This window comes from Cyrtonyx montezumae, unplaced genomic scaffold (assembly GCF_038088225.1).
Source record: "Cyrtonyx montezumae isolate F1298 unplaced genomic scaffold, pur_monq_1.0 scaffold_0, whole genome shotgun sequence".
Lineage (NCBI taxonomy): Eukaryota > Metazoa > Chordata > Aves > Galliformes > Odontophoridae > Cyrtonyx > Cyrtonyx montezumae.
Window position 1 is genome coordinate 2,878,068 of NW_027071824.1, and position 21,498 is coordinate 2,899,565.

A 21,498-nucleotide genomic window follows, 5' to 3' on the forward strand; every position below is an offset into this window, starting at 1 on the left:
GAAGGAGTAGAGAGCAGAGGCTTTGATGGAGAGTTTTGAACAAGCTTGGAAGAGGCTTACGAAGCAATTTTTGGCTGTTTTTCTTGTTGTTTGGGGATGGACTATAGTGCTGTGGTTGCATTTTGGCACAGCAAAAGAATAGCTGTAAAACAGAAGCTCATCGTAAGTGCAGGCTTTCTGCAAGTAGTGTCACTTGGGATTTCAGAGGACAAAAAAAGCTAACCCCTGAACGTGTGTTGGCAAAGGTCTTCTCAGCTCCTCCTGTGCCTTTGCTCTCTGCTCCCGAGCTTTCCTCTCAGCTGATCCCTGAACCTGTTCATTTCTGCTAACATCCCATCCCAGTATAAATTTATTGCATAGGAAAGCGCTGCCTTGAAGCACAACGAACGGCATGTATAGATCAGAAGTGGTACTGATGAACCAGGTTTAAATCATTTTTACTTTATTGTCAGGGGTGACACGTTCCCTGATCACGTGGAGGTTGCAGCTAGCATTAGAAACAGCAAACAGATGGCACTTGGGTGATACCTTTGTTTGGCTGCTGTGCCCAAATTCTTTTGCAGTCTGATTTCCCTGAATGATGTTCTTCAAGAAATGTGGTGATCCCCAGCTCTTTATTACACTTGAAAAGTGGTTTGGTTGCTTTGCTTCATTTCCATTCTCTAGCTCAGAGCATTCCCTAGCTCAGAGAATTCCCTAGCTCAGAGTCATGAGCGCATCTGATACCTTTGCTGTGAATGTTTTTCCACCTACACAGGAATAAAGAAGTCGGCATCGTAGACAACATCAAGCTGTGCAGCAATGACCGTGGCACTGGGAAATTCAAGAAGGCTTGCATCACCGTGAGAGTTCCTCGAAACCCCACTGTTGGAGACAAATTTGCCAGCCGCCATGGGCAGAAGGGCATCCTGAGCCAGCTGTGGCCCGTGGAAGACATGCCATTCACGGAGAACGGGATGGTTCCAGACATCCTCTTCAACCCCCACGGGTTCCCCTCCCGTATGACCATCGGGATGTTAATCGAGAGCATGGCGGGGAAGTCGGCTGCGCTGCACGGCACCTACTACGATGCCACTCCCTTCACCTTCACGGAGAAGAACTCGGCCTTGAAGTATTTTGGTGAGACCTTGGTGAGCGCGGGCTACAACTTCTTTGGGACGGAAAAGATGTACAGTGGTATCAGCGGCGTGGAGCTGGAGGCAGACATCTTTGTGGGAGTGGTGTACTACCAGCGCCTGCGCCACATGGTCTCTGACAAGTTCCAGGTGAGGACGACGGGCCCCCGGGATTCTGTCACCAACCAGCCCGTCAAGGGGAGGAACGTGGAAGGGGGGATTCGCTTTGGTGAGATGGAGCGTGATGCGTTGCTGGCTCACGGCACCTCTTTCCTGCTGCACGACCGCCTCTTCAGCTGCTCCGATGGCTCTGAAGCCTACGTCTGCACCAGCTGTGGCAGCATGTTATCTCCTCTGCTCCAGCGCCCACCACCTGCCTCTGTGGCGAGCAACAGGAGGTACTCCTGCATGCTCTGTGGCAGGATGGACACCATCCAGGTCATCCCGGTGCCCCACGTCTTCCGTTACTTCTTGGCAGAGCTGGCAGCCATGAACATCAAGCTCAGGCTCACGCTGGAGCAGTAATCCTGCAGTGGGAGGGAGGAAGCAAACCTTCGTCCTGCCTTTGCCCCCTGTGGGTTTCAAGGGTGAAGTTCTCAGGTTCACCAAACAGTTAGAAGGTTAGTTTTGCGTTTGTGTTGCTATGGGGTGAAGCCGCATTGTGCAGAAATGCAGTCCCGTTGGTGTTTGCTTGCACGTTGTAAAAGATCACTGTTGCAACGTGTGTGGAAATGGAGCGGAATCACTGTTCCTACTGCGCCCACTGGCTTGAAAGCAGTGGGAGTTTTGTGTTTGCTGAGAGCTGGCAGCAGCTGCAAAGATGAAGAGGTCACAAGCAGCGTGAAGTGAATGCTGGGGGTGACAGTGCACTGCACTTTTTTGTCTTTATTTTTTATTTCAATACTTTGATCCAAAGAAGAAAGCCTGGCTCTTACCTTGGCTGCTCGGGTCACAGGGCTGCACGGTCACAGGCGGGTTCCCAGCTCCAGGTGCAATGGGCAGCAGTGCAGGCCTGGTGCCGACTATGTCCCCAACTCCCAGCCGTGGCTGTGGCCGTCTCCTCCGGGATGAGCTTGGTCCGGTTGGCACCAAGAATATTTTTATACTTCTTGTTAACAGTTCTTTATATGTTTCTTTAAAAAGTAGAAAATTAAAGCTGTGTCTGCAGCCAGCCTTGCTGCGTCCTCCTGGGGGATCCAGGGGCATCCAGTTGGGCAGCGGGGCCTCCTGGCTGCCGCAGGGGCTCAGGGCCGGCCCACGCGGCTCTCCCAGGGTTTGGGCGGCCGCGGCAGGCGGGAGGCAGTGGGGCTGTCATTCGTGGGCGTGGCGTTGGGGCACCGCACACCGGCTGGGGCCTGGCCCCTCTGCACCAGCTGCAGCAGTTCAGCAAATGAGGAGGGGGCGGCTGGGGCTGGCGGAGCTGTGTCCCCAGTCCGCTCCGTCACAGCGCTGCCCCTCTCCATCATGGCGCTGCCTGCGGCTGTACCACTGCAGCAGAAGGGAGGAGGGGAGGAAGGGCGCTACCACGGGTGCTGGAGGGGGGGTGGCAGCAGCACCGGGAGAGGGATGAGGCGATGGCAACCGTGCCAGGGGCTGTCTCTGCCCCGTGCCCGCCTCCCCCTCGCTGCCTTGCCACAGGTGTGGCTCAAAGCAGCTGGGAGCAGGTGGCAGTAACGGTTGGGGGCTGAGCGATTGCTGTGCTGCTGCCATGGAGGTGCCCTGGGTGCTGCTGGCTTCTGCTCTGCTCCTGCCCTGTGAGTAGCCAACGGGAGGGCTGAGGTGGTGGGTGCGGGAGTGGGCTGTGGTGGCCACCGAGCCCACGTGTGAAGCCGTAACCAGCATCCTTGCAGCCGGCGGTGCAGACCCCCTGCCCACACTGGCACTGCCGCTGTCCGTGGTGGTGTCGGGGCAGCGGCGCCGGCTGGTGGTGTGTGTGGTGAGCGAGCTGCCCGCCGGCTCCGGCCACACCGTCTGGATCTCCAGTGGGAACGGCAGCGCTCTGCAGTCCTTCACCTATGGAGCTTCGCAGGAGGAGGGTGGCACCGTCTGTACCGTTTCCATCCTCCCTGACGGCCCCCTGGAGCGGGAGCTCCTGGCATGCCACGTGGGGCCCAACGGCAGCGCTCCCACCCACAGCTCCAGCCTCGTTGCACTTGCAGGTACGCACCCAGGCTTTGCCCAGGTGTGAGGCCCTGAGGCAGAGTGCTGCCCGGGGGCAGGAAGGGGTCCGTGGCAGCCTGCTCCCCGCTCTTCCCTGTCCCGCAGGTAGCGATGAGGAGGCAGAGCAGTGTCCCAGCGTCCCCACGGGTGAGTGCTATGGCCGCAGCGCCAGGAAACGGCACGGCGGGGTGGGGAGGGGACGGGGGGGCCCCGTAGACTCGGGCACGGCGAGCCCCAAGGGGGAAGAAGCCGTAGGGCCTGCAGCCTCGCGAACGTCCCCTCTGTTTCAGAGCCCCGCGCCTGTGCTGCCGTAGCGCTGCTGGTGGCCGCGCGGGTGGTGCTGCTGAAGGTCGCGCTCCTCGACGCGGTGCTCACCGCCCTGCTCCTGGCTCGGCGCTGAGGGACCAGGACAGGCACCCTCGGAGCGAGGGGGAGACCCCCCCGGGTGGGTGAGGGCGCGGGAGCGGAGAGGAGCGGAGTCTGCAGGGGGTGGGGGGGCGGAATCGCTTCGGGGGACGGAGAAGCGCCTTCCGGCTGCGGGCCGGAAGCGGGCGAGCAGAGGGGGCGGGGCTTGCTCGGCGGGCCGGACGGCGATTGGCCGGGCTTGCCACGCGGGCCGCCGGGGTTGGCGGTGGCGGCGCGTTGCCGTGACGACGGGGGCGGGGCGAAGGCCCGGAAGTGGAGCCATGGCGGCGGAGGGCCCCGCCGCGCTGCTGCTGCTGCTGGTGGCGGTGGCGAGCGGCGATGACGCGGACTGGGTGCGGCTGCCCAGCAAATGCGAGGGTGAGCGCGGCCGGGGGAGAGGGGAGAGGGGGCCGGGGCCGGGGCGGAGGAGGCCCGGCCGCGGCAGCAGGGTCTTCCTGCTGCTCCCGGAAGCGAAGGAAGCCGAGGCTCCGCCGGGGCCGGGCCGCGCTTTGCTCTGTGCCGTGCAGGGACGTGCGGCGCTCCGCGGCAGAGAAGGAACGAGGAGAAGCTGCGGCGGAGCTCTGGGTGCGGCTCTCCCGCCCGGCAAGGCGAGGTGCTGCGATGGGACCGCTCCCACCGGAGAGCACAGCGGCTCGAGCGCGGGGCCCTGCCGAGCGCCAGGGCAGGAAGGCCCGGCATCCGTCCCTCCACGCCTGTGAACTCCGGAGACGTTTCCTCCCGCTCTCCGTTTCCATCTCTCTGTTGGACTGTTTGTTATGGAAGAAATAAAATGTTGTTTCCTCCTCACCCCTTTCCCCCTCCCCTCTTTTATTTTTGTTCTTTTTTATGCTGCGGGCAGTGCCCCGCAGTCGTAACGCCGTCCCCATCCCCGAGTGGGAGGCACAGGGAAGGGGTGGTTCACCGTGGGGTCTGGCGTCCTGTCTGCCCCCATGGGAAGGGATGGGCAGGTGGAGCAGACACAGGGGTGGCTGCCCTGTGCCCTCCTGGCTGTACTCGTGTGGCTGTGTTAATGCTGAAGCAACGCTGTTCAGGCCCTCCTGCTCCAGGAGGTGATGAGGAGCAGTTGGGATGCTGCTCTTCCTTTCTGTGAACAGCAGTGGTGTCCGTGCCCTGCGAGCCCCTTCTCCTGGCATTCAGTTCTTCCTCAGGACACACTGATCTGCTGTGCTTTCCCTCCTGCAGTGTGCAAATATGTGGCCTTGGAGCTGAAATCTGCCTTTGAAGAGACCGGCAAGACCAAGGAGGTGATCGACACCAAGTACGGCTTCTTGGATGGGAAGGGCGCCGCCGTCAAGTACACACAGTCGTAAGTGAAAACAAAATAGGGCTGAGTCCCTTCTCTGGAGCATGGAAAGCTGCTGGGGTGCTGCCTCCTGATCCTAGGGGAGCAGCACCAAGCCGTTCCCCTTTTTCCTCTCCACGCAGGGACATCCGGCTCATTGAGGTGACGGAGAACATTTGCAAGAGGCTGCTGGACTACAACCTGCACAAGGAAAGGAGCGGCAGCAACAGATTCGCCAAGGTGGGTTTCCCCCAGAGTGCTGAAACGTGGTTCGTCCTTCCCAGGTGGCAGCTGACAGCCGTGCTGCTCCGGGGTGCTGCCCTCAGGGGGAGGTGGGCCAGGAGGGAGCCAGGAGCTGTCTCACATGGCATGTGCCTTCCTTCTGTGTTCAGGATGGGGTGCTCAGTGCAGATTGGGACTGGTGGGCACGTAACGCCCCGATGTCAGCTGCCTCGTGCCTCTCCATGGCCCCGGGCACAGCCTGTGTGTCTGTGTTCTCCCCAGGGTATGTCGGAGACGTTTGAGACCCTGCACAACCTGGTGCACAAGGGTGTCAAGGTGGTGATGGACATTCCCTACGAGCTGTGGAACGAGACCTCTGCCGAGGTGGCGGATCTCAAGAAGCAGGTACCGACTTGGTGGGGTCTGTGTGCCGCGGCCGTGGCTGCGTGGAGCTGTGGGGATGGGATCAGGGCTGCTGCCCTGTGCTGGACACTAGGCTGTCCTCTTCCCGTCAGTGCGACGTGCTGGTGGAGGAGTACGAAGATGTGATCGAGGACTGGTATCGGCACCACCAGACGGAAGATCTCTCCCAGTTCCTCTGTGCTGACCGCGTACTGAAAGGGAAAGATGCCAGTAAGTCCTCGGGGGTGGCTGGGGCAGCGTGTGCCTGTGGGGGCACGGGGAGCCCAGCAGGGGCACGGGGAGCCCTGTGCATCCCTCAGGGCCCAATCTCCCCCACCCCCTGTCCAGGCTGCTTAGCAGAGAAGTGGACCGGCAAGAAGGGGGACCTGGCGAGCGTAGGGGAGAAACCGAGCAAGAAGAAGAGCGGGAAGAAGAAGAAGAAAGCAGGGAAGGAGCAAAGCAATGGTGTCGAGAGCCTCTCCCCGGAGGAGAGCGGGGTGCAGGGGGTGCAGGAAGCCGCCCCGCTCCCCCACAGCCCCACCGACGAGCTATAGGCAACGGCTCGCGAGGACTGAGCGGGGAGAAAAGCTCTCCCCAGTGCCACAGCCGCGGCTCCCGGCCCAACCACGGTACGGACTCATTCCCACGCAGCTCCCGCAGCGCCGGGGCCGCGAATAAAACACCTTTGTCGAGGAGCGCCGCTGCGCTGCTTTGCCCCGCGCTGCCGGGTCCGCTCCAGGAGGCCCCACCCACCGGGGAAGGGCGGGGGGGCGGCGGCGGCCATTGGCGGGCGTCGGAGGCGGGGCGGGGGCGTCGGGGGCGGGGGAGCGGCGGCAGAGCGGCGGCGGGGCCGCGGAGGAGCGGGGCGGCGGCGGCGGGATGGTGGACAGCGTGTACCGGACGCGGTCGCTGGGGGTGGCGGCGGAGGGGCTGCCGGATCAGTATGCGGACGGGCGGGCGGCGAGGGTCTGGCAGCTGTACATCGGGGACACGCGGAGCCGCACGGCCGAGTACCGCAGCTGGCTCCTGGCGCTCCTCCGCCAGCACCGCTGCCGCTCCGTCCTCGACGTGGCCTGCGGCACCGGGTGAGTCCCCGCGTCCCTCCCGACCTCTCCTTCCCTTCTCCCGTCCCGCTGACGGCGCCGTCCCCAGGGTGGACTCCATCATGCTGCTGGAGGAGGGCTTCCAGGTGACCAGCGTGGACGCCAGCGACAAGATGCTCAAGTACGCGCTGAAGGAGCGCTGGGAGCGGCGCAAGGAGGAGCAATTCGACCGATGGGGTGCGGGCGCCGGGGGGAGGGGGGCTGACGTGGGACTTGGGGTGGGGGGACCGGCAGGAGAGGCAGGGAGAGGGGAGCGGGGGGTTCCTGCCCTCACCCTGCCCGCATGCTGCAGTCATCGAGGAGGCCAACTGGCTGACGCTGGAGCAGGACCTGGAGAAGCCCGGGGATGGCTTTGACGCTGTCATCTGCCTGGGGAACTCCTTTGCGCACCTGCCCGACTTCAAAGGTGAGGCTCAAAGGTGAGGCTGCGGCCGGAGGGATCGGGGTGGGGGATCGGGCACTTGTCTGAAGGGAGGCTGAGGACGTGCCCTAACTCACGGCACGAGTCGGTTGTGAGAACACGTGCTGGTCTGGGGCTGCGTGGTGTCACTGTGGTGGTGGAGGAGCTGTGTGTGTTGGTGTCACCTCTGGCTGGGCCGAAGGCACACCCAGACCTGTGCCACGCGTGGGGCTGTGGGCTCTCCATGCTGACAGCGTGCCTGAGCTCATCACAGGGGTGGGGCTGCGGGTGCCCCGAGACACAAACTGGGGGATCTGTGTGGGGTTATGTGGATACGGGGGCACAGTCCGTGCTTGGGGACGCCGTGCTGTTCTGTCCAGGGGACCAGAGTGACCACAAGCTGGCCCTGAGGAACATTGCCAGCATGGTGCGGCCCGGCGGCGTCCTGGTCATCGACCACCGCAACTACGACCACATCCTGGCCACCGGTTGCGCACCACCCGGAAAGAACATCTACTACAAGGTGGGCGGCCGCCATCCCTGCCCCAGCCCTAACCCCGAGCTGGGGCCGGGGAGCAGCGGGACACCGATGTTCTGCTGTCCCCAGAGCGACCTGACCAAGGACATCACCACCTCAGTGCTGCTGGTCAACAACAAGGCCCACATGGTGACCCTAGACTACACCGTGCAGGTCCCCCCAACAGAGGTGGGGGCCTCCCCGGAGCTGAGGTGAGAGGGGATGCAGGGGGGTCCCAGCCAGGGCCGGGCCTCGGCTCCTGCCCGGCCTCATGGCCACGTCCTCCCCGCAGCAAGTTCCGCCTCTCGTACTACCCGCACCGGCTGGAGGCCTTCACGGCGCTGCTGAAAGGCGCCTTCCAGGGGAAGTGCCAGCACAGCGTCCTGGGTGACTTCCAGCCCTACACGCCGGGTCAGGCCCATGTTCCCTGCTACTTCATCCACGTCGTCAAGAAGACTGCCTGAGGGGGCTGCGGTGACAGGACTGTGGTGGCAGAGCGCTCCGAGCGGCTCTGGGGATGAACAGGGCGCTGGGGACTTCGTGGAGACACACCCAGCAGCCGACTCGTGTTAATTAAGAGCGTCTGTGAGAGCAACCGGAGCCCGTGGTCCGTGTGTCCGTGTGTGGGGTGAGCCGTCTTCAGCCAGGGGGGATGGGGGAGTGCAGGGCCTGGTGGGCACGGCCTCCTCCCAGCGCTCTGCTCCCGGCCTGTGGTGAAGCTGCCGGGGCTGGTACCTGGGTGGTGGCACAGCCCCACTGCCACCAAATGAGCACTGAGCCCCACACGGCACTATCTGAAGGTGCCCGTTTCCCGTGACACGTGTGGGGAGGCTCCAAACACCCAGCTAGAACGTGTGGTGTGACTACAGCTCACCCCTTGCCTGCCCTGCAGAGAGCTGAGGATCAAACCCAGCCGCGTGTTGTGGCTGGGGCCTGCTCTGCCTGCACGCTCTCAGTGGTGGAGGCACTCATTAGCCAGGCCACCATGCATGAAAGGCCTGCAGCTGCTGGAGGAGTGGCCCTCAGGAGAAAAGCATGGTGGGGGCATGCTCCTTGCCAGCCACACGTGGCTCAGCAGCGCTACTGGCAGCAGCCTTGGTGCCACCAACAGACAGGGCTGGTTCTCTGCCCGTGAGCTGCAGGAGCAGCTGCTGGGAGCTGGCAGCCACGAGGCGGACGTGAAGGCAGCTGCCAGCTGGCTGACACATGGCCCGAGTGTGGGATTTATTTGGGATCTGTGGTGGAGGGCAGGAAGCAGTGCACGTGTGGCAGCACCAGCAGCTGCCAAGAGACTGCAGCATGAGGCAAGGCAGGAGCAGGGGTGTGAGCTGCTCCATCTGAGCCAAGCAATGAGCACGGTGGGGGGAGGCAGGGGAAGGGAATATTTATACGGCTGGAGCCCCTACTCTTCTTCCCTGGGACAAGTTTTGCCCCCAGGACAAGTTTTGCCTACTGCCTGGTGAGAACTTCTTTTGCTGGACTTGTCTCCATTGCATCTCATCCTGGTACCCTTTTCCTGGATGGACGGACAAGGGAGGCCTCGGCCCTGCACACCCCCCCTGGGCTGACACGGCCCTTCCCATGCCCCCAGCAAATGAAGTGCTGAAAGCTGGAGCAGAAACCTATATTTATTTGTAGAGTCCATGTCAAGGCCAGGCCTATGGCAGCAGCACTGCCCCATGGTGGCCCTGCACTTTGGCCAGCATCCAACACTGGGGGCTGCCACCCCAGCAGGTGCCTGCTGCCAAACACTGTGACCTTGGCCTTGCTTCCCTGTCAGTGCTCTGTCACCCCAGCATGCTCCTGGCAGCCAGGTGCTGCTCCCCCTTTATCAGAGAGGCCATTTACAGGGTCCCCCAGCAGGTCAGCACCCGCACAAGGCTTTGGCTCACAAAACTGCACTGCCATTTTTTCAGCCGAAATTGAGAAAGGAGCAGGAGCGAGGGGAAGGTAGCAGGTGGATGTTTCTGCCCCAGTTCTCTCACTCCCCATAGCACGCCATCCCTTTGCTCCTCCATTCCCAGTTCTCCTGAGCTTTATTAGCAGGCAGCAAACTTCTGCTGAATAAGTTTGTACCTGAGGAGCTCCTGCTCAGAGACGGATGGCTGCAACCTCGCAGCAGCCTGCAGGAAGTCTTCCATGGTCAGTATGAGAGCAGAGCTCTCTGTATCCAACCCTGTGTAAGAGAGAAAAAGCTGAGAGCAAAGCATGGGGGCAGCCCACAGAGCCTCCAGCCCTTTTTCCAGATAGGGAAGGGGAAAGGAAACTTTTTGCCTCTCCTCTCCACTGGGATCAAGCAAGGTGCAGGCGGTCATACATGGCAAAAACACCTGCTAGCAACCCACAGTCTAGCACTGAGATGGACCAGAGCCATCGAGCCTCTTCCCTCCAAGCCCAGATGCTGCTATAGCAGTGCTAACTGCCCTCTGTCCTTGTGCTGGGCAGCTCCAACACGTGGGGTGAGGAGGGGCTGGGCTCCTACCCTCCTCGATCCATTCCACCTTGCGTTTGACAGCGCACATCATGGCGTCTGAGCACAGCGAGTAGATATCAGCTCCCGTCAGCTGAGCCGGGCATTCTTCTAGGATGCTGCTGAGGTTCACAGAAGGATCCAGTTTAAACCTGTCAAGAAATAAAGCCACAGGTGCTAAGAGTCTGGGAGATAGGCAGCAGCCAGAGCAGCTGGGCAGGAGGGATCACAGGGCCACAGAGCCACGCCCCATGTTTAGCAACTTCTGGACTATGCTCTTCGTGCTTCACAAAAATCAAAGGGTTCTGCTTGGTTGGTTGATTCTATGTTTGGTTGTTGTGTTTGTTGTTTTTGGTTTTGTTTCTTTTTAAACCAGTCCTTTCTTTGCAACAACCCCACAGCAAGGTCCTCTCTCCTGCTGAGTAGGATCAAAGGCAACTTGGAGTTCTCACTCAGGGAAATTAAGTGCTCTACACACCTGCAGACAGCCCACGGCATGGGCTGAATAACAACACTTAATTACAGACAGCTCTAACCACTGGGACACCAAACCACCCCATGGCAGTCACGCTACAGACAGTGAGCCTCCTCCAGCCCCGTGCAGGAGGGCATGGCTGCCAAGCCACACAGTGTGGAATGTGCACACAGCCAGCCCAACGCTGCCACCTCTCCTTCCAGCCCTGAGAAAGCAGCAGCAATCTCAGCTATCCCTTGCACAAAGGCCCTGCAGAGGCAGATTCCCAGCTGCTCTGCTGCTCACACAGCTGCGGGCGTGCACTTTCGTACTCAGATCGTGCAGCTTGCCTTTCTCCCTCCAGAAATGCTCCTGAGCGAGCTCAGCTTCAGTTCTGCTTCTGGATTTCCCCTGTCCTCTCACCCTACCTCCTGGCTGCCCATCAGTGATGCAGATGCTCTGCAGTGCTCAGACACGAGGGCGAGCTGGAGCACACCACGCATCAGCCCCAGGAAGCTGCTACCCATTGGGAAGCAGTGGAAGGGTGCTGCAAGAGGACAGGGTCACTCACTTCCTGGTGATGGCACTCAGCACCTGCAGCTGTGAACCCCGGTCTTCATTTACGCCCACATAGACCAGCTTGTCAAATCTGTCAGCAGAAAAAAAGAGACCATCAAGAACGGGCCACAAAAAGCCTGGTGGCAACTACAAGGGGGCCCTGGGCAGCTGCTTTGGACGTTAAGTCCACGGAGAATGGAAAACTTTTTGGGGGTGAGGGGTGCAGATGATACAGAGGAGATGAAGGCTGCTCTTCACAGGGACCTTGGCAGGACGGAGAAATGGGATGACGGGAACCACATGGGTCCAACAAGGGCAGATGAAACAAAGTCCTGCCCCAGGTCAGGCACACTGCAGCCTCAAGGAGAAGGTGAAAGGCAGCTCTCCAGGTGAGGCCCTGGTGGGGACACAGTCCAGCTCACCAGCCAAGGTGCTCTAGAGACCTACCCCGGTGCAAGGCAGGGTAGGGTGCGACACACCTGCCCGGCCGGAGCAGAGCTGAGTCCAGGAGATCAGGCCTGTTTGTAGCTCCGATGACAAACACCTCTCTGCTGGAATGGAGGCCATCAAGTTCAGCCAGGAGCTGTGAGACAACTCTGCAGGGAGTGAGACAGGACACTCACAACTAGGCCTTGGCAAACCATCCCCAGCACTGCCGCGTGTGCTTGTAACCTGCTATCAGACACCAACAACAGAGGACAAACATAGGCAGGCACACATGGCTCTGGATAAGGTTCTGCACCCAGATGTACCTGCTAATCCCAACTGTCCCTGCTATGTGGTACTGCCCAGCAAGTAAAGCTGCAAGACTGACCTGTCAGTCAGTGCTGGGGACGTGCCAGCAGGCCCTGATGCTGCCAGCCTATCCCACGGCAGCAAGCAGCATACAGTGCAGATCCAGTTCTGCAGCAGCAGGGCTTGTGATGGTTTGGCAGCACAGTACTTCAGTGCTGCACAAACCTCTTGGCATAAGGATATCTCCACTGGGCTCTGGAATCACCTAGAACAACCAGCAGGCACCATAACCCCTCCTTCCTGAGCCACTGGTGGATGCTAGAAGCAATGGTGTCACTGGAAAGCAGAACTCCTCAGGGATAGAGGGAGAGACTGGACAGGAACTATAAGCTTAAAAGAAGACCCCATTGGGGGAATTACCCTGTTTCTGGGTATCATCAAGCTGTGCCTGTTATGCTTCTAACAGAAGCAGATGAAAAGTTTCCCACCTCGTGGAAACAGCAGCTAATAAGACAGCAAAGCAGGGGTGTGAAGGATGACCTTGGAGAGGCCAAAGGGAACAGCTGGCAGCCATGGAAGCAGTTGGAGGAGGCACAGTTTTAACCAATGTTTGCACAATGAGCTTGGGCAATTGGGAATCTGCTGCAATGCAAACAGCAGTACTAATGGCCTGAGACAGGCAACAGGCCACACAGAGCTGAAGGGAGACAGGAGGGAAAAGTGAGATAAAGAGTTGGGATGACCTCTGCCTCGCTGGGCCATTCCATGTAGCCCCAGGCAGGCAGGGCATGCCAGCTTTCCCAAGGACAGGCTGTGCTCACTCACCTGTCCATGACACCTCCTGAATCTCCACTCCGCCCACGATTTGGGGCCAGGGAATCCAGTTCATCAAAGAAGATAATGCAGGGAGCAGCTGCCCTGGCTCTGGCAAACACTGGGAGGAGACAGAGAGCACACAAGTAGAGAATGACCTGGAAGAGTGGTCACCAGCAAAGAGCTACAGATGAAAATTGTCTGCCCACTGCCACAGCACCACTGAGGGGTCCCAAGGCTCAGCTGCGTCTCTGAGGGACTGCTGCCCCACCAGGAACACCAAATCAATCAGGAACCACCACCCTCTCATCCAGCACCACAGAACAGACCCTCTAGCCAGGTGCAGGACCAGGATGATTCTGCTCACCATTACGCACGTTCTCCTCGCTTTGTCCGACATACATGTTGATGAGCTCTGGCCCTTTCACACTGTGGAGCAGGAGAAAAGGGAACAGGTTAGAGCATGCCATTCACTGCCAGGAAAAAGCCTTATTGCAAGACCCCCACTCTTCACCTAAGGAATGTCATGGTGCATGTGGTTGCCACAGCTTTTGCCAACAAGGTCTTCCCAGTCCCAGGAGGCCCATACAGCAGCAGACCGGAGCGGCACAGACCCAGGGACAGCAGTTCGGGGTGCTCCAGAGGCAACTGGATAGTGTCCAGGATCTCCTTCTTCACCTCGTGGAGCCCACCAACGTCCTGCCAGGACACGGAAGGGATCTGCACGAGAGGCAGAATATCCCTGTCAGCATTTCTTCCTGAGCTTGCTTGCTTAGCTCTGGCTCCAGTGGGGTATTAGTCATCGTTTGGCCACACAGCAAATCAGCCACACACACCACACTGCCCAGCTGCCCCTGATGCGAGATCCTCCATCCTCTCCCTGGTGTTGCAACAGCAAAACCAAACCACACACCTCCCCAAGTGACCTGTGCAGCATTCTCTGATTCTCCACTGCTCCTCCTATCGCCCATTAGTGAAATAAAAACAGTAGCAATATCTGCTTGCAACCTTGAGGGGAGAACTCTACTGCAGACACATGGGAGTGTTGGAAAAAAGAAGGAAACCTGAACCTAGCAACCGTGTGCTACTTGTGCTCGGAGCACCTTGTCCCCCAGGATGGTCAGACTGAACAAGGTTTCACACTAATGACAAAACCTGAGCTACTAGAACCTCTGTCATGTAAAAGATGATGTGAAGTAGAAACATCCTGGAGCATGCTGTGCAGAAAACTAGATGCTTCTGAAGGGGGAAACATGGGAACAAAATCCACAGATGCTTACAAGTAGTAGACAAGGATGCAAGGGATCACTGCAACAAGAGGAAAGACAGCAAACCCGAGAGGGGTGACATGTGCCACTTCTGTTATTTTATGCTGAGCAAAGCAATCTCAGAGAATGCTGCTCAAAAGCTTCAGAGATAGCAGGAATGCCACGGCCTGCAGGACAGACCCCCAGAGTCACAGCAGCTCTCCTGGGAATATGCAGAGAAGGCAAAGCCCCACAACACTTCCCCCCAGCTGCTGGCTGGGTGCTGAACAGGTGTCAGCACAAACAGCAGGGTTAAAAATAGCCAAAGCAAAATTCTCTGCCCCTTGGTTAATTCGGCACTCCTTCTTTTGCTACTTGAGATGACATTACCATGCTACTCTTCCAGCTGTCCAGCAACTCCACTGAAAGATCAGGACAGACAAGACAAGGATTTCTAGAAGAAAACCTTTTAAAACAAAAAGCCACAGGCTCCCTTTCCCCACTGCAGAACAATTGCCTTCTCCCCCACACTCTTGCTTATGCTACTTCCCTAGAAAAAGCTCTACAGATACAAGCACTGGAAAATGGCAGCAAGGTTGTTTTCAAAGGAAAACATCGTAACGTGAGGACGTGTTGCAGATGCTGCGTGCAACTGAAGTCTGAAATTCATTCTTACTTGGGGACTCAAGCTGACATTCCTTCAACTGCAAATAACCAGTAAAAGTAAGCATGGAATTGAAAATTATGTACGTTGAGGTCTGCTAATGGGCCTTTTGAACCACAGCCAACGACTAAGAAATTGTTAAGGGACTGTAAAATGCAAACAAAATTAGCTCCCATTCACACAGCTCGCTGCTGAGCTCGGTCTGAGATTATTATTTGTCTTATAGTGATCTTGGCAAACATGCCTCAAAGCTGAGCTCATTTCATTCATTCGTTTATTAGGTACTGAACAGTCCTGGAGTCGCTTCCAGATGGTGACACCAGCAAGGTGATACCCTGCTTGGGCAGGGCTGCAAACGGGAAGCTGGGGAAGGTGCCTCAAAATAAGTGCTCTGAGACAGCATTGAGTCCTGTGCTGACTCCAGCTATTTGAACTTGAGAGTGAGGAGATGAGGCTCTGATCATTTTCCTTGGTCCCAACACCACGTTGCTCAGCAGAAATGGTCAACTCAAATGCTGTTCCCTCGATCCTGAGCCACCAGAGGCAGACCACGCTCCCCCTGAGAAGCTAACTCAATTGGCTCTCTCTCACACTTTGTGCCCCTTTCCCTGAAGAATCCCCAGCTCTTTAAACCACCTGGCTGGCAGAAAATCCAGCTTGAGCTGTGGCCAAGGTCACAGACCAAGTTTAAAACTCCTTGTGCATGTAGGGAAGCTCCATCTCCAGCTTGTGCCACTTCCTCTCCATTCCTTTATGGCAGGTGGCTTGAGGCCTCTACAAGGCAGCCAGCCCACTCAGCCTTTACCTCTCGGGAGGCTGAGCTACACAGCCTCGCATCCCTGCTGCATTAGTTGACGAAGCAGCCTCCAGTTGGAGCTGCAAGAGCTTCCCTGACCAAATTCAAACCCTACAAGGTCAAAAGACACAGCTGGACTTTTTTTCCATGGCTGGGGGAATATGGGGTATGAGACAGCAGGAAGCAACGTGGCAGGGCATAGGATAGCCTGGCAAGGTCTCTGAGAGATATCCTGAGCCACAGAGCTTCAGAGAAACAATCCCACTTCCAGGCTCCTACCTTTGGGGCTCCCACTGCCTGTGAGTGGGCATCATGCAGCTGGTCCAGCGCAACAATGAAATCTTCCTCAAGGACTGGGAAGCCAGCAGTGCAAAAATCTCTCTCCACTTCCTCACTCAGTCCACCTGGAAAGCTGGTAAGGAAAGAGAAGGGAAGAGCTCAGGCAGTGCTCTACTCCCAAGAGCTGTCAGGTTCACTGCATCCCCACCCCCCCCCTGCCTCCTGCCAAATCACCTGCACTACCTCAAGGCCTGGATGCGGGTACAAGCAGCCCGGCTGCTGTGGGACAGCAAAGCACAGAAATCTCCCAGCACAAAACCCTGTGAATGTGGAAACAAACAGCATCAGTTCAACCCCTGAACACAGCTCCAGCCAGGCTATAAAAGCTCTAAGATTCCTTGCAGGGCTGTTCTCCGAGTTTCTGTGCTCTGTTTAAAGTCTCGTTCATTTTGGCATTATTTGTTGTGTTTTTCTTTTCGTTGTCCTCTAGCAGAGCTAACACCTGTGCAAAAAGTGTGGAGTCCTTAAGCACGAGAAATCTTCTGTTAGAGCTGATGTGTGAAGAGCAGGGTTTCCCACTGAAAACAGTGACTGTGCCGTGGGAATTGCCTCTTTTCTCCACAGCCAGACACGTGAGGCTGGCCCAGCACTCCTGACCTGCCACATCACAAGGCTGCCCCTCTCCACACACCACTGCGGTTTCACTCACTGCAGTCCTGCGGGCCAGCTTGGCTAGGCTCACTTCTTTGCCCAGAGGAAGAGTGGCAGTCAGCGTGCTCAGCATCGCCCTCCTCTGGTCTTCTGAAAGGGCCTCAATTTTCACCTCGTGAAGGAAAGCGGTCTGTACATCCGTAGGAACATCCTGAGGCTTGCAGGTTGTGCCAATCACCAGGACAGGGTGGCTGCTGAGAAAGGGGGACAGCTCCGTGGGAACCTCTCTCTCCCTGTCGCCATCACCCACATCAAATCGTTCCCCTGTGGCCACAGCAAACATGCCAGCTTTCCTTATCTGAACAAAGGCAGAAACCAGCCCAGCTTCAGACAATAAGGCCTTTTGACTCCCCCAGCCACTGGCACCACCAAGCTGGAAAAGCAAGCCCTCACTGAAGTGAACAAATCAAGCCTGGGAGAGTCTCCACTGGATTAAAGTCAAAACTGAACGTGGTAGCAATGAAAGCCTTTATGCAACAGCGACTGCTGATCTAGGAACCAACTGTCCTCAGTGCCCAGAGTGCAAGGTCCTTACCTCAGTGCTGGGTCTCTGGCCAGAAGCAGCTGCCTCAGGGTAGCGATGACTCTGGCATCCTCCCCTAGCCTGTCCCGGTCTCTGCCAAGCACCTCTATGTCTTTCAGCAGAAGCACACAGGGTCGATACCGCTGGGCCTGGGCAAAGGCCATCTGTATTTTCTCCTCCGTAGCTGCACTGGTGTCACCACACAAACTGACACAATCAACCTGCAAGACACACAACGCACAGCGTGCAGGGGATGCAACACGGACTGCTGGGTGGATTACCACCAGGGAGCCACGTACAGAGCTGAATATGGGCTTCAGTACATCAGAAACAATGAGGGCAGTGTTGGCATATTGCAAAGTTTATGCCAGGTGGTGTACATTTACTAGTGATGAGATGTGGTGTCACCACTACAAGACAGAGGCAAAACAGCAGTCCATGGAGTGGCAACACTGAAGAAAAAGTTCAAGACACAACTCTCAGAGGATAGGGTGATGTGCACTGTCTTTTGGGAAAGGAAAAGGGCAACCCTTCTGGATTTCCTGGGACCCAGAAAAACCATTGACTCTGACCACCACACTGTGCCACTAAGATGAAGGCTCAAACTTGCAGAGCCAGGCCAGGGAAGACAACCATTCTCTTGCAACACAGTAATGCCAGGCCCCGTACCAGTCTGAAGATCGTGGTGCACGCTGCCCATCTTGGCTGGACTATCCTACCACAACCACTGTGCAGTCCGGATTTGGCACCTTCTGATTTCCATCAGTTGGGGCCAATGAAAGACAAAACACATGGGGAACATTTTCCTAGCAGTGATGCTGTCACAGCAGTTGTGAAACAGTGGGTCACCTCCACTGGTGCAGATTTGCACAAGTGTGGCGTGCAAACTGTTGTTCATCACTGCTGAAAATGCACACATTGCTAATGGTGGTGACTATGTTGAAAAACAGTACTTTATGGCTGAGAACCTGCTCTACCAAATAGTGTTAACATGCTCTTTGTTTTAATTTCCATGCAAATCAGTAGGATACACTACTTTCAGAGCAACCTATGTAGTATCGACTCAGTATCCTGTCCAGTGTCATGAAATCTACTATAACACAACCGTGTAATGTCATAGCTGTAAAGTAAGTGACTGACTGAAATAACAGTTATTAAAATCTTATCTGCCACAAGACCTCTGCATTACTGATTTCTGAGCACTGGAAGGTGCACACCAGACAGAGCAACGGGTGCTTGGTCTGTTTTTATATACTCTTCCTAATCATAGAACTGTAGGGGTTGGAAGATCACCTAGTCCAACCCCCTGCCAAAGCAGCTCCCTAGCCCAGGTTGCACAGGTAGGCATCCAGGTGGGTCTGGAATGTCTCCAGAGAAGGAGACCCCACCACCTCTCTGTGCAGCTGTGCCACTGCTCCGTCACTGCACTGGGAAGAAGTTCCCACACACATTTCTGTGGAACTTCCTATGCCTCAGTTTGTGGCCATTTCCCCTCATCCCATCACCACACACTGCTGAGAAGAGTCCAGCCTCATCCCTTTGCCTCCTGCTCCTTAGGTATCATCTGTTTCTGGCCATTCTCAGATGAAGACCAGCTGAACAGGCAGACCTTTAGGATCATCCAAATGTTTGCTCTGAAGTCATGCCCATCAACAGTCCTAATCTGTGCCAGAGTGAGCTACTAAGCTCAGCAAACTCTGACTCATTTGACTACGTGTGCAAGGCAGTAGCTTCTAAACAGGCTTGTGTCACAGTTGCTGGCCTTTTGCTACCTTAAAGAATGTTTCTGAGACTCCTCATACGTGGTAAACCCACTAATAAACCATTCACAGGATGAAGTACCTTGAAGAGGTGGAGGTTGAGGCAGCTGCACACAGCTCTGACAGCCATCTCTTTCCCGCTGCCACTTGGTCCTGAGAGGAGAACGCTGCCAGCCCCTCTCAGCACTGCTGCCCTGCAACAAAGAGGCAGTTCTAGTGACTGGGGTGCAATCCCAGCTCTGCTGAGGTGTGCTAGAAGGAATTTTAACTCACTGACTGGTCAGGTGAGGGCGAAGAGCATCACAGAGCTCCTTCACAACATCAGAAAGTCCAGCAGGAGACAAACTGCTCCAGAACTCATGGCTGGTATAGGCTGGGGCAGATGGGACAGCACTGTTTGTTGAACCCACCTATGAGTAAATCAGCACTCTGTAAGAACATCAGTTGAGAAAAGACAAACAACAAGTGACAGTCTGTCCTGAAATGCCATCTGTCAAGAGCAGGAGACACAAGCCTCCACAAGCATCTTTGTCATCGATTGAGCAACCTCAGGCTCACATCTTCTGGACAGCCTCCCTGCTCTCTGACATCTTACCAGATACAGAGAGGTGTTCTGGGTGTCTGCCAAGTAACCCTCAGACTGCATGCCTTTCTCTGTGCCTAATATCTTCCTCACTTTGAAGTAAAGCTCTGGCCACCTGAAGAAAAACAAGAAGTCTGAACTGCTGAGTCAACATCTTGAAGGCAGGAACATGTAAATGCACAAATGGAAGGCTTGTGCCTTCTGTGGTTCTGCCTCCTCCTCCCAAAACACCCAAAAACATTCATCATAGAGTCATACTCTTAAAATATATCACAGAGCTAAACAGTGCTCAACACACATCTTGGAAATTCTGTGTGAACAATTACATTTTCCCTTCCTCACACAGCACTGGTTGCCCCTAAGGCCACCCCTTCCTCCCCTTTGTTCTTTTCCCAATGGACTTTCTCAACTCTTCCCTCCATAAGGGAGCTAAGGGAAGCTGTGCTCTAAGCTGTGACATTCCCCAACCCAACAATGTGTCCCTCTCCCTGGAAAATATCAGGCAGTTCCCACTCGGCTGGGAACCCTGTCTGCAGCAGGGCTTTGGAAATAGGTGACCTTCAAGGACCCTTCCAACCCAAGCCATTCTATGATTCTATGGACTCCAGGCACAGAAGAGAACAGAACCCACTATCTTGTTTCAAGAAGGAGGGGAAAAAAAGACCTTTTCTCTTTATGTATCTGTATAATTGAACCCGTTTATTGCCACCTACCTAAGAAATTTGTCTGCGTTTCCATCTAAAAACTCAGCGCATCCAAATGTTGGGACACAGAGGACATCTCCCTCCTGTACCAGCCTACAATAAACACCAAAGCAAAAGAGAGCTTCACCAGTGAGCACTGGTAAATTCTTCTTGAGCATCCACTCGTGTACCCCATGCTTTTACAAAAGTGAACGTAGCAGTTAACACCCGTTCAGTCCTTTCTGCACTCTGAAACTGGAAACACTGAAGGACCGAGGTAGCATGGGATGAACGCCGGTGCAACAGGAAGAATGGAGATGTGCCACGTGGGAGCGAGGGCTGTGTGAGCTGAACCACGGCAGGAAGGGGTACCCCGAGCTGGAGGGGCCCCATGGGGATCACCAGCTCCTGTCCCCACACAGCACCACCCAGATGACACGAGTGTACACGTACAGAGCACCCACCGTGGCGTCTGGAAGTGCCGGTAGAGCAGCCGGTCGTACACAGCTCGGGAGCTGTAGGCAGGCGAGCAGACGATCTCGACGTGCAGCTCCGCGGCGAAGGGCGGCACGGGCAGCAAGGAGCGGCTGCCTTTCGCTTCCGCAGCCCCGGGCACTCCATCGTATCTCTGCAGAGGGACGAGGCACGCCGTGAGCCTCCCGCCCGCCGCCCGCCGCCCCCCAGCCCTCCCTGGAGCTCACCCTTAGGCACACGTTCGTCCCGCCGCCGGGCTCGCAGCCCAGGTTGAAGGCGAGGGCGGGCGCCAGCAGCGCGGTGCCGTCGGGGGGCCGTCGGCGGGCGGCCCGCGGGTAATCCCAGGCGGGCGGGCGGGCGAGCAGCGCGGCCAGGTGCGGCCGGGCCGCCCCCTCGGCGCTCACCCGCACCCACTCCCCCTGGAAGAGCCCCAGCGCCAGCAGCCCGCGCCGGCTCACCCACACCTCGGCCCCCCCGCCTCCCGCCCCGCCGCACGGGGGCGCCGCACGTAGCCGCGGCCCCTCGGCCCTCCCGCGCCCCGCCGCGAAACGGGACACGAGGGGCGGAGCGGCGGGGCGCCGCCAGGGGGCGCCACCTCCGGGAGCGGGAGCGGGAGCGGCCTCGGCCTCGCGAGGCGGCGGGGCGGCGAGCGCCACGCGCGTACCGCTGCCTAGCAACCCCTGGAGCGCCGGCCGCGCCTCCAGCACCAGCGGGCCCGGCCCCGGGCCCGGCCCCGGCAAGGCCTCTCCGCGTCGCGCCAGCACCGCGCCTCCCGCCGGCCTCCCCGCCCGCCCCGCCGCCCCCAGCAGCACCCAGGCCAGCGGCGGCGGGCGGCGCACCGGCCACACGGCCACGCGGCGGCCCGCCGTCAGCCCCAGGCGGCGCAGCAGAGCCCCGCGCAGCCACAGCTCGGCTCCCCTCCGCCCGCCCGCCTCCAGCGCCACGGCGCTCAGCAGCACGGCCTGAGCCCCGCCGCGCCCCGCCGGCCGCACCGCCAGCACCAGCCCGCCGCCGCGGCCCCGCAGAGCCGCGCAGAGCGCCGGCGGAGCCAGCAGCAGCGCCGTCACCGGCACCGCGTCCGCCGGCGGCGCGTCCAGCGGCCGCAGCACCGCCACCGCCAT

General features: G+C 57.9%; 5 protein-coding genes across 7 annotated transcripts in view; 4 read left to right on the forward strand and 1 right to left on the reverse strand.

Moving 5' to 3' along the window:
* POLR1B (RNA polymerase I subunit B) overlaps positions 1-2,104 on the forward strand; it is a 14,949-nt gene extending 12,845 nt beyond the window's left edge. Inside the window, exon 15 of the mRNA XM_065733648.1 lies at positions 758-2,104. Coding sequence (XP_065589720.1) covers positions 758-1,640 — 883 coding nt within the window. The 3' untranslated portion in view covers positions 1,641-2,104. The remainder of the gene's footprint in view (positions 1-757) is intronic.
* A 585-nt stretch (positions 2,105-2,689) lies between these two features.
* PTCRA (pre T cell antigen receptor alpha) lies at positions 2,690-3,748 on the forward strand. Its single transcript, XM_065731160.1, has 4 exons — positions 2,690-2,785; positions 2,878-3,274; positions 3,381-3,422; positions 3,566-3,748. The coding sequence occupies exons 1-4, from the start codon at positions 2,690-2,692 to the stop codon at positions 3,673-3,675; spliced, it is 645 nt and encodes a 214-aa protein (XP_065587232.1). The 3' UTR covers positions 3,676-3,748.
* Positions 3,749-3,918: 170 nt separating this feature from the next.
* On the forward strand, positions 3,919-6,244 carry CNPY3 (canopy FGF signaling regulator 3). Of its 2 annotated transcripts, XM_065733073.1 has the most exons (6): positions 3,919-4,058; positions 4,884-5,007; positions 5,127-5,223; positions 5,488-5,610; positions 5,721-5,838; positions 5,956-6,244. In XM_065733073.1, exons 1-6 carry the CDS (start codon positions 3,962-3,964, stop codon positions 6,159-6,161), a joined length of 765 nt encoding a protein of 254 aa, XP_065589145.1. In that variant the 5' UTR covers positions 3,919-3,961; the 3' UTR covers positions 6,162-6,244. The 2 variants fall into 2 exon arrangements, with proteins under 2 accessions (XP_065589145.1, XP_065589074.1); XM_065733002.1 differs by lacking the exon at positions 3,919-4,058 and having other exon boundaries at positions 4,219-5,007.
* A 207-nt stretch (positions 6,245-6,451) lies between these two features.
* On the forward strand, positions 6,452-8,227 carry GNMT (glycine N-methyltransferase). Its single transcript, XM_065732754.1, has 6 exons — positions 6,452-6,692; positions 6,760-6,887; positions 7,003-7,116; positions 7,491-7,633; positions 7,718-7,839; positions 7,920-8,227. Exons 1-6 carry the CDS (start codon positions 6,487-6,489, stop codon positions 8,089-8,091), a joined length of 885 nt encoding a protein of 294 aa, XP_065588826.1. The 5' UTR covers positions 6,452-6,486; the 3' UTR covers positions 8,092-8,227.
* Positions 8,228-9,237: 1,010 nt separating this feature from the next.
* Positions 9,238-21,498, reverse strand: PEX6 (peroxisomal biogenesis factor 6). 2 transcript variants are annotated; one of them, XM_065730792.1, is made up of 17 exons: positions 20,605-21,498; positions 20,368-20,531; positions 19,934-20,017; positions 19,233-19,335; positions 18,911-19,047; positions 18,720-18,831; positions 16,890-17,098; positions 16,353-16,545; positions 15,887-15,963; positions 15,644-15,776; positions 13,172-13,377; positions 13,025-13,086; positions 12,670-12,778; positions 11,589-11,705; positions 11,123-11,200; positions 10,110-10,249; positions 9,238-9,803 (listed from the first exon to the last, which is right to left on the reverse strand). In XM_065730792.1, exons 1-17 carry the CDS (start codon positions 21,496-21,498, stop codon positions 9,667-9,669), a joined length of 2,955 nt encoding a protein of 984 aa, XP_065586864.1. In that variant the 3' UTR covers positions 9,238-9,666. The 2 variants fall into 2 exon arrangements, with proteins under 2 accessions (XP_065586864.1, XP_065586779.1); XM_065730707.1 differs by having other exon boundaries at positions 16,353-16,548.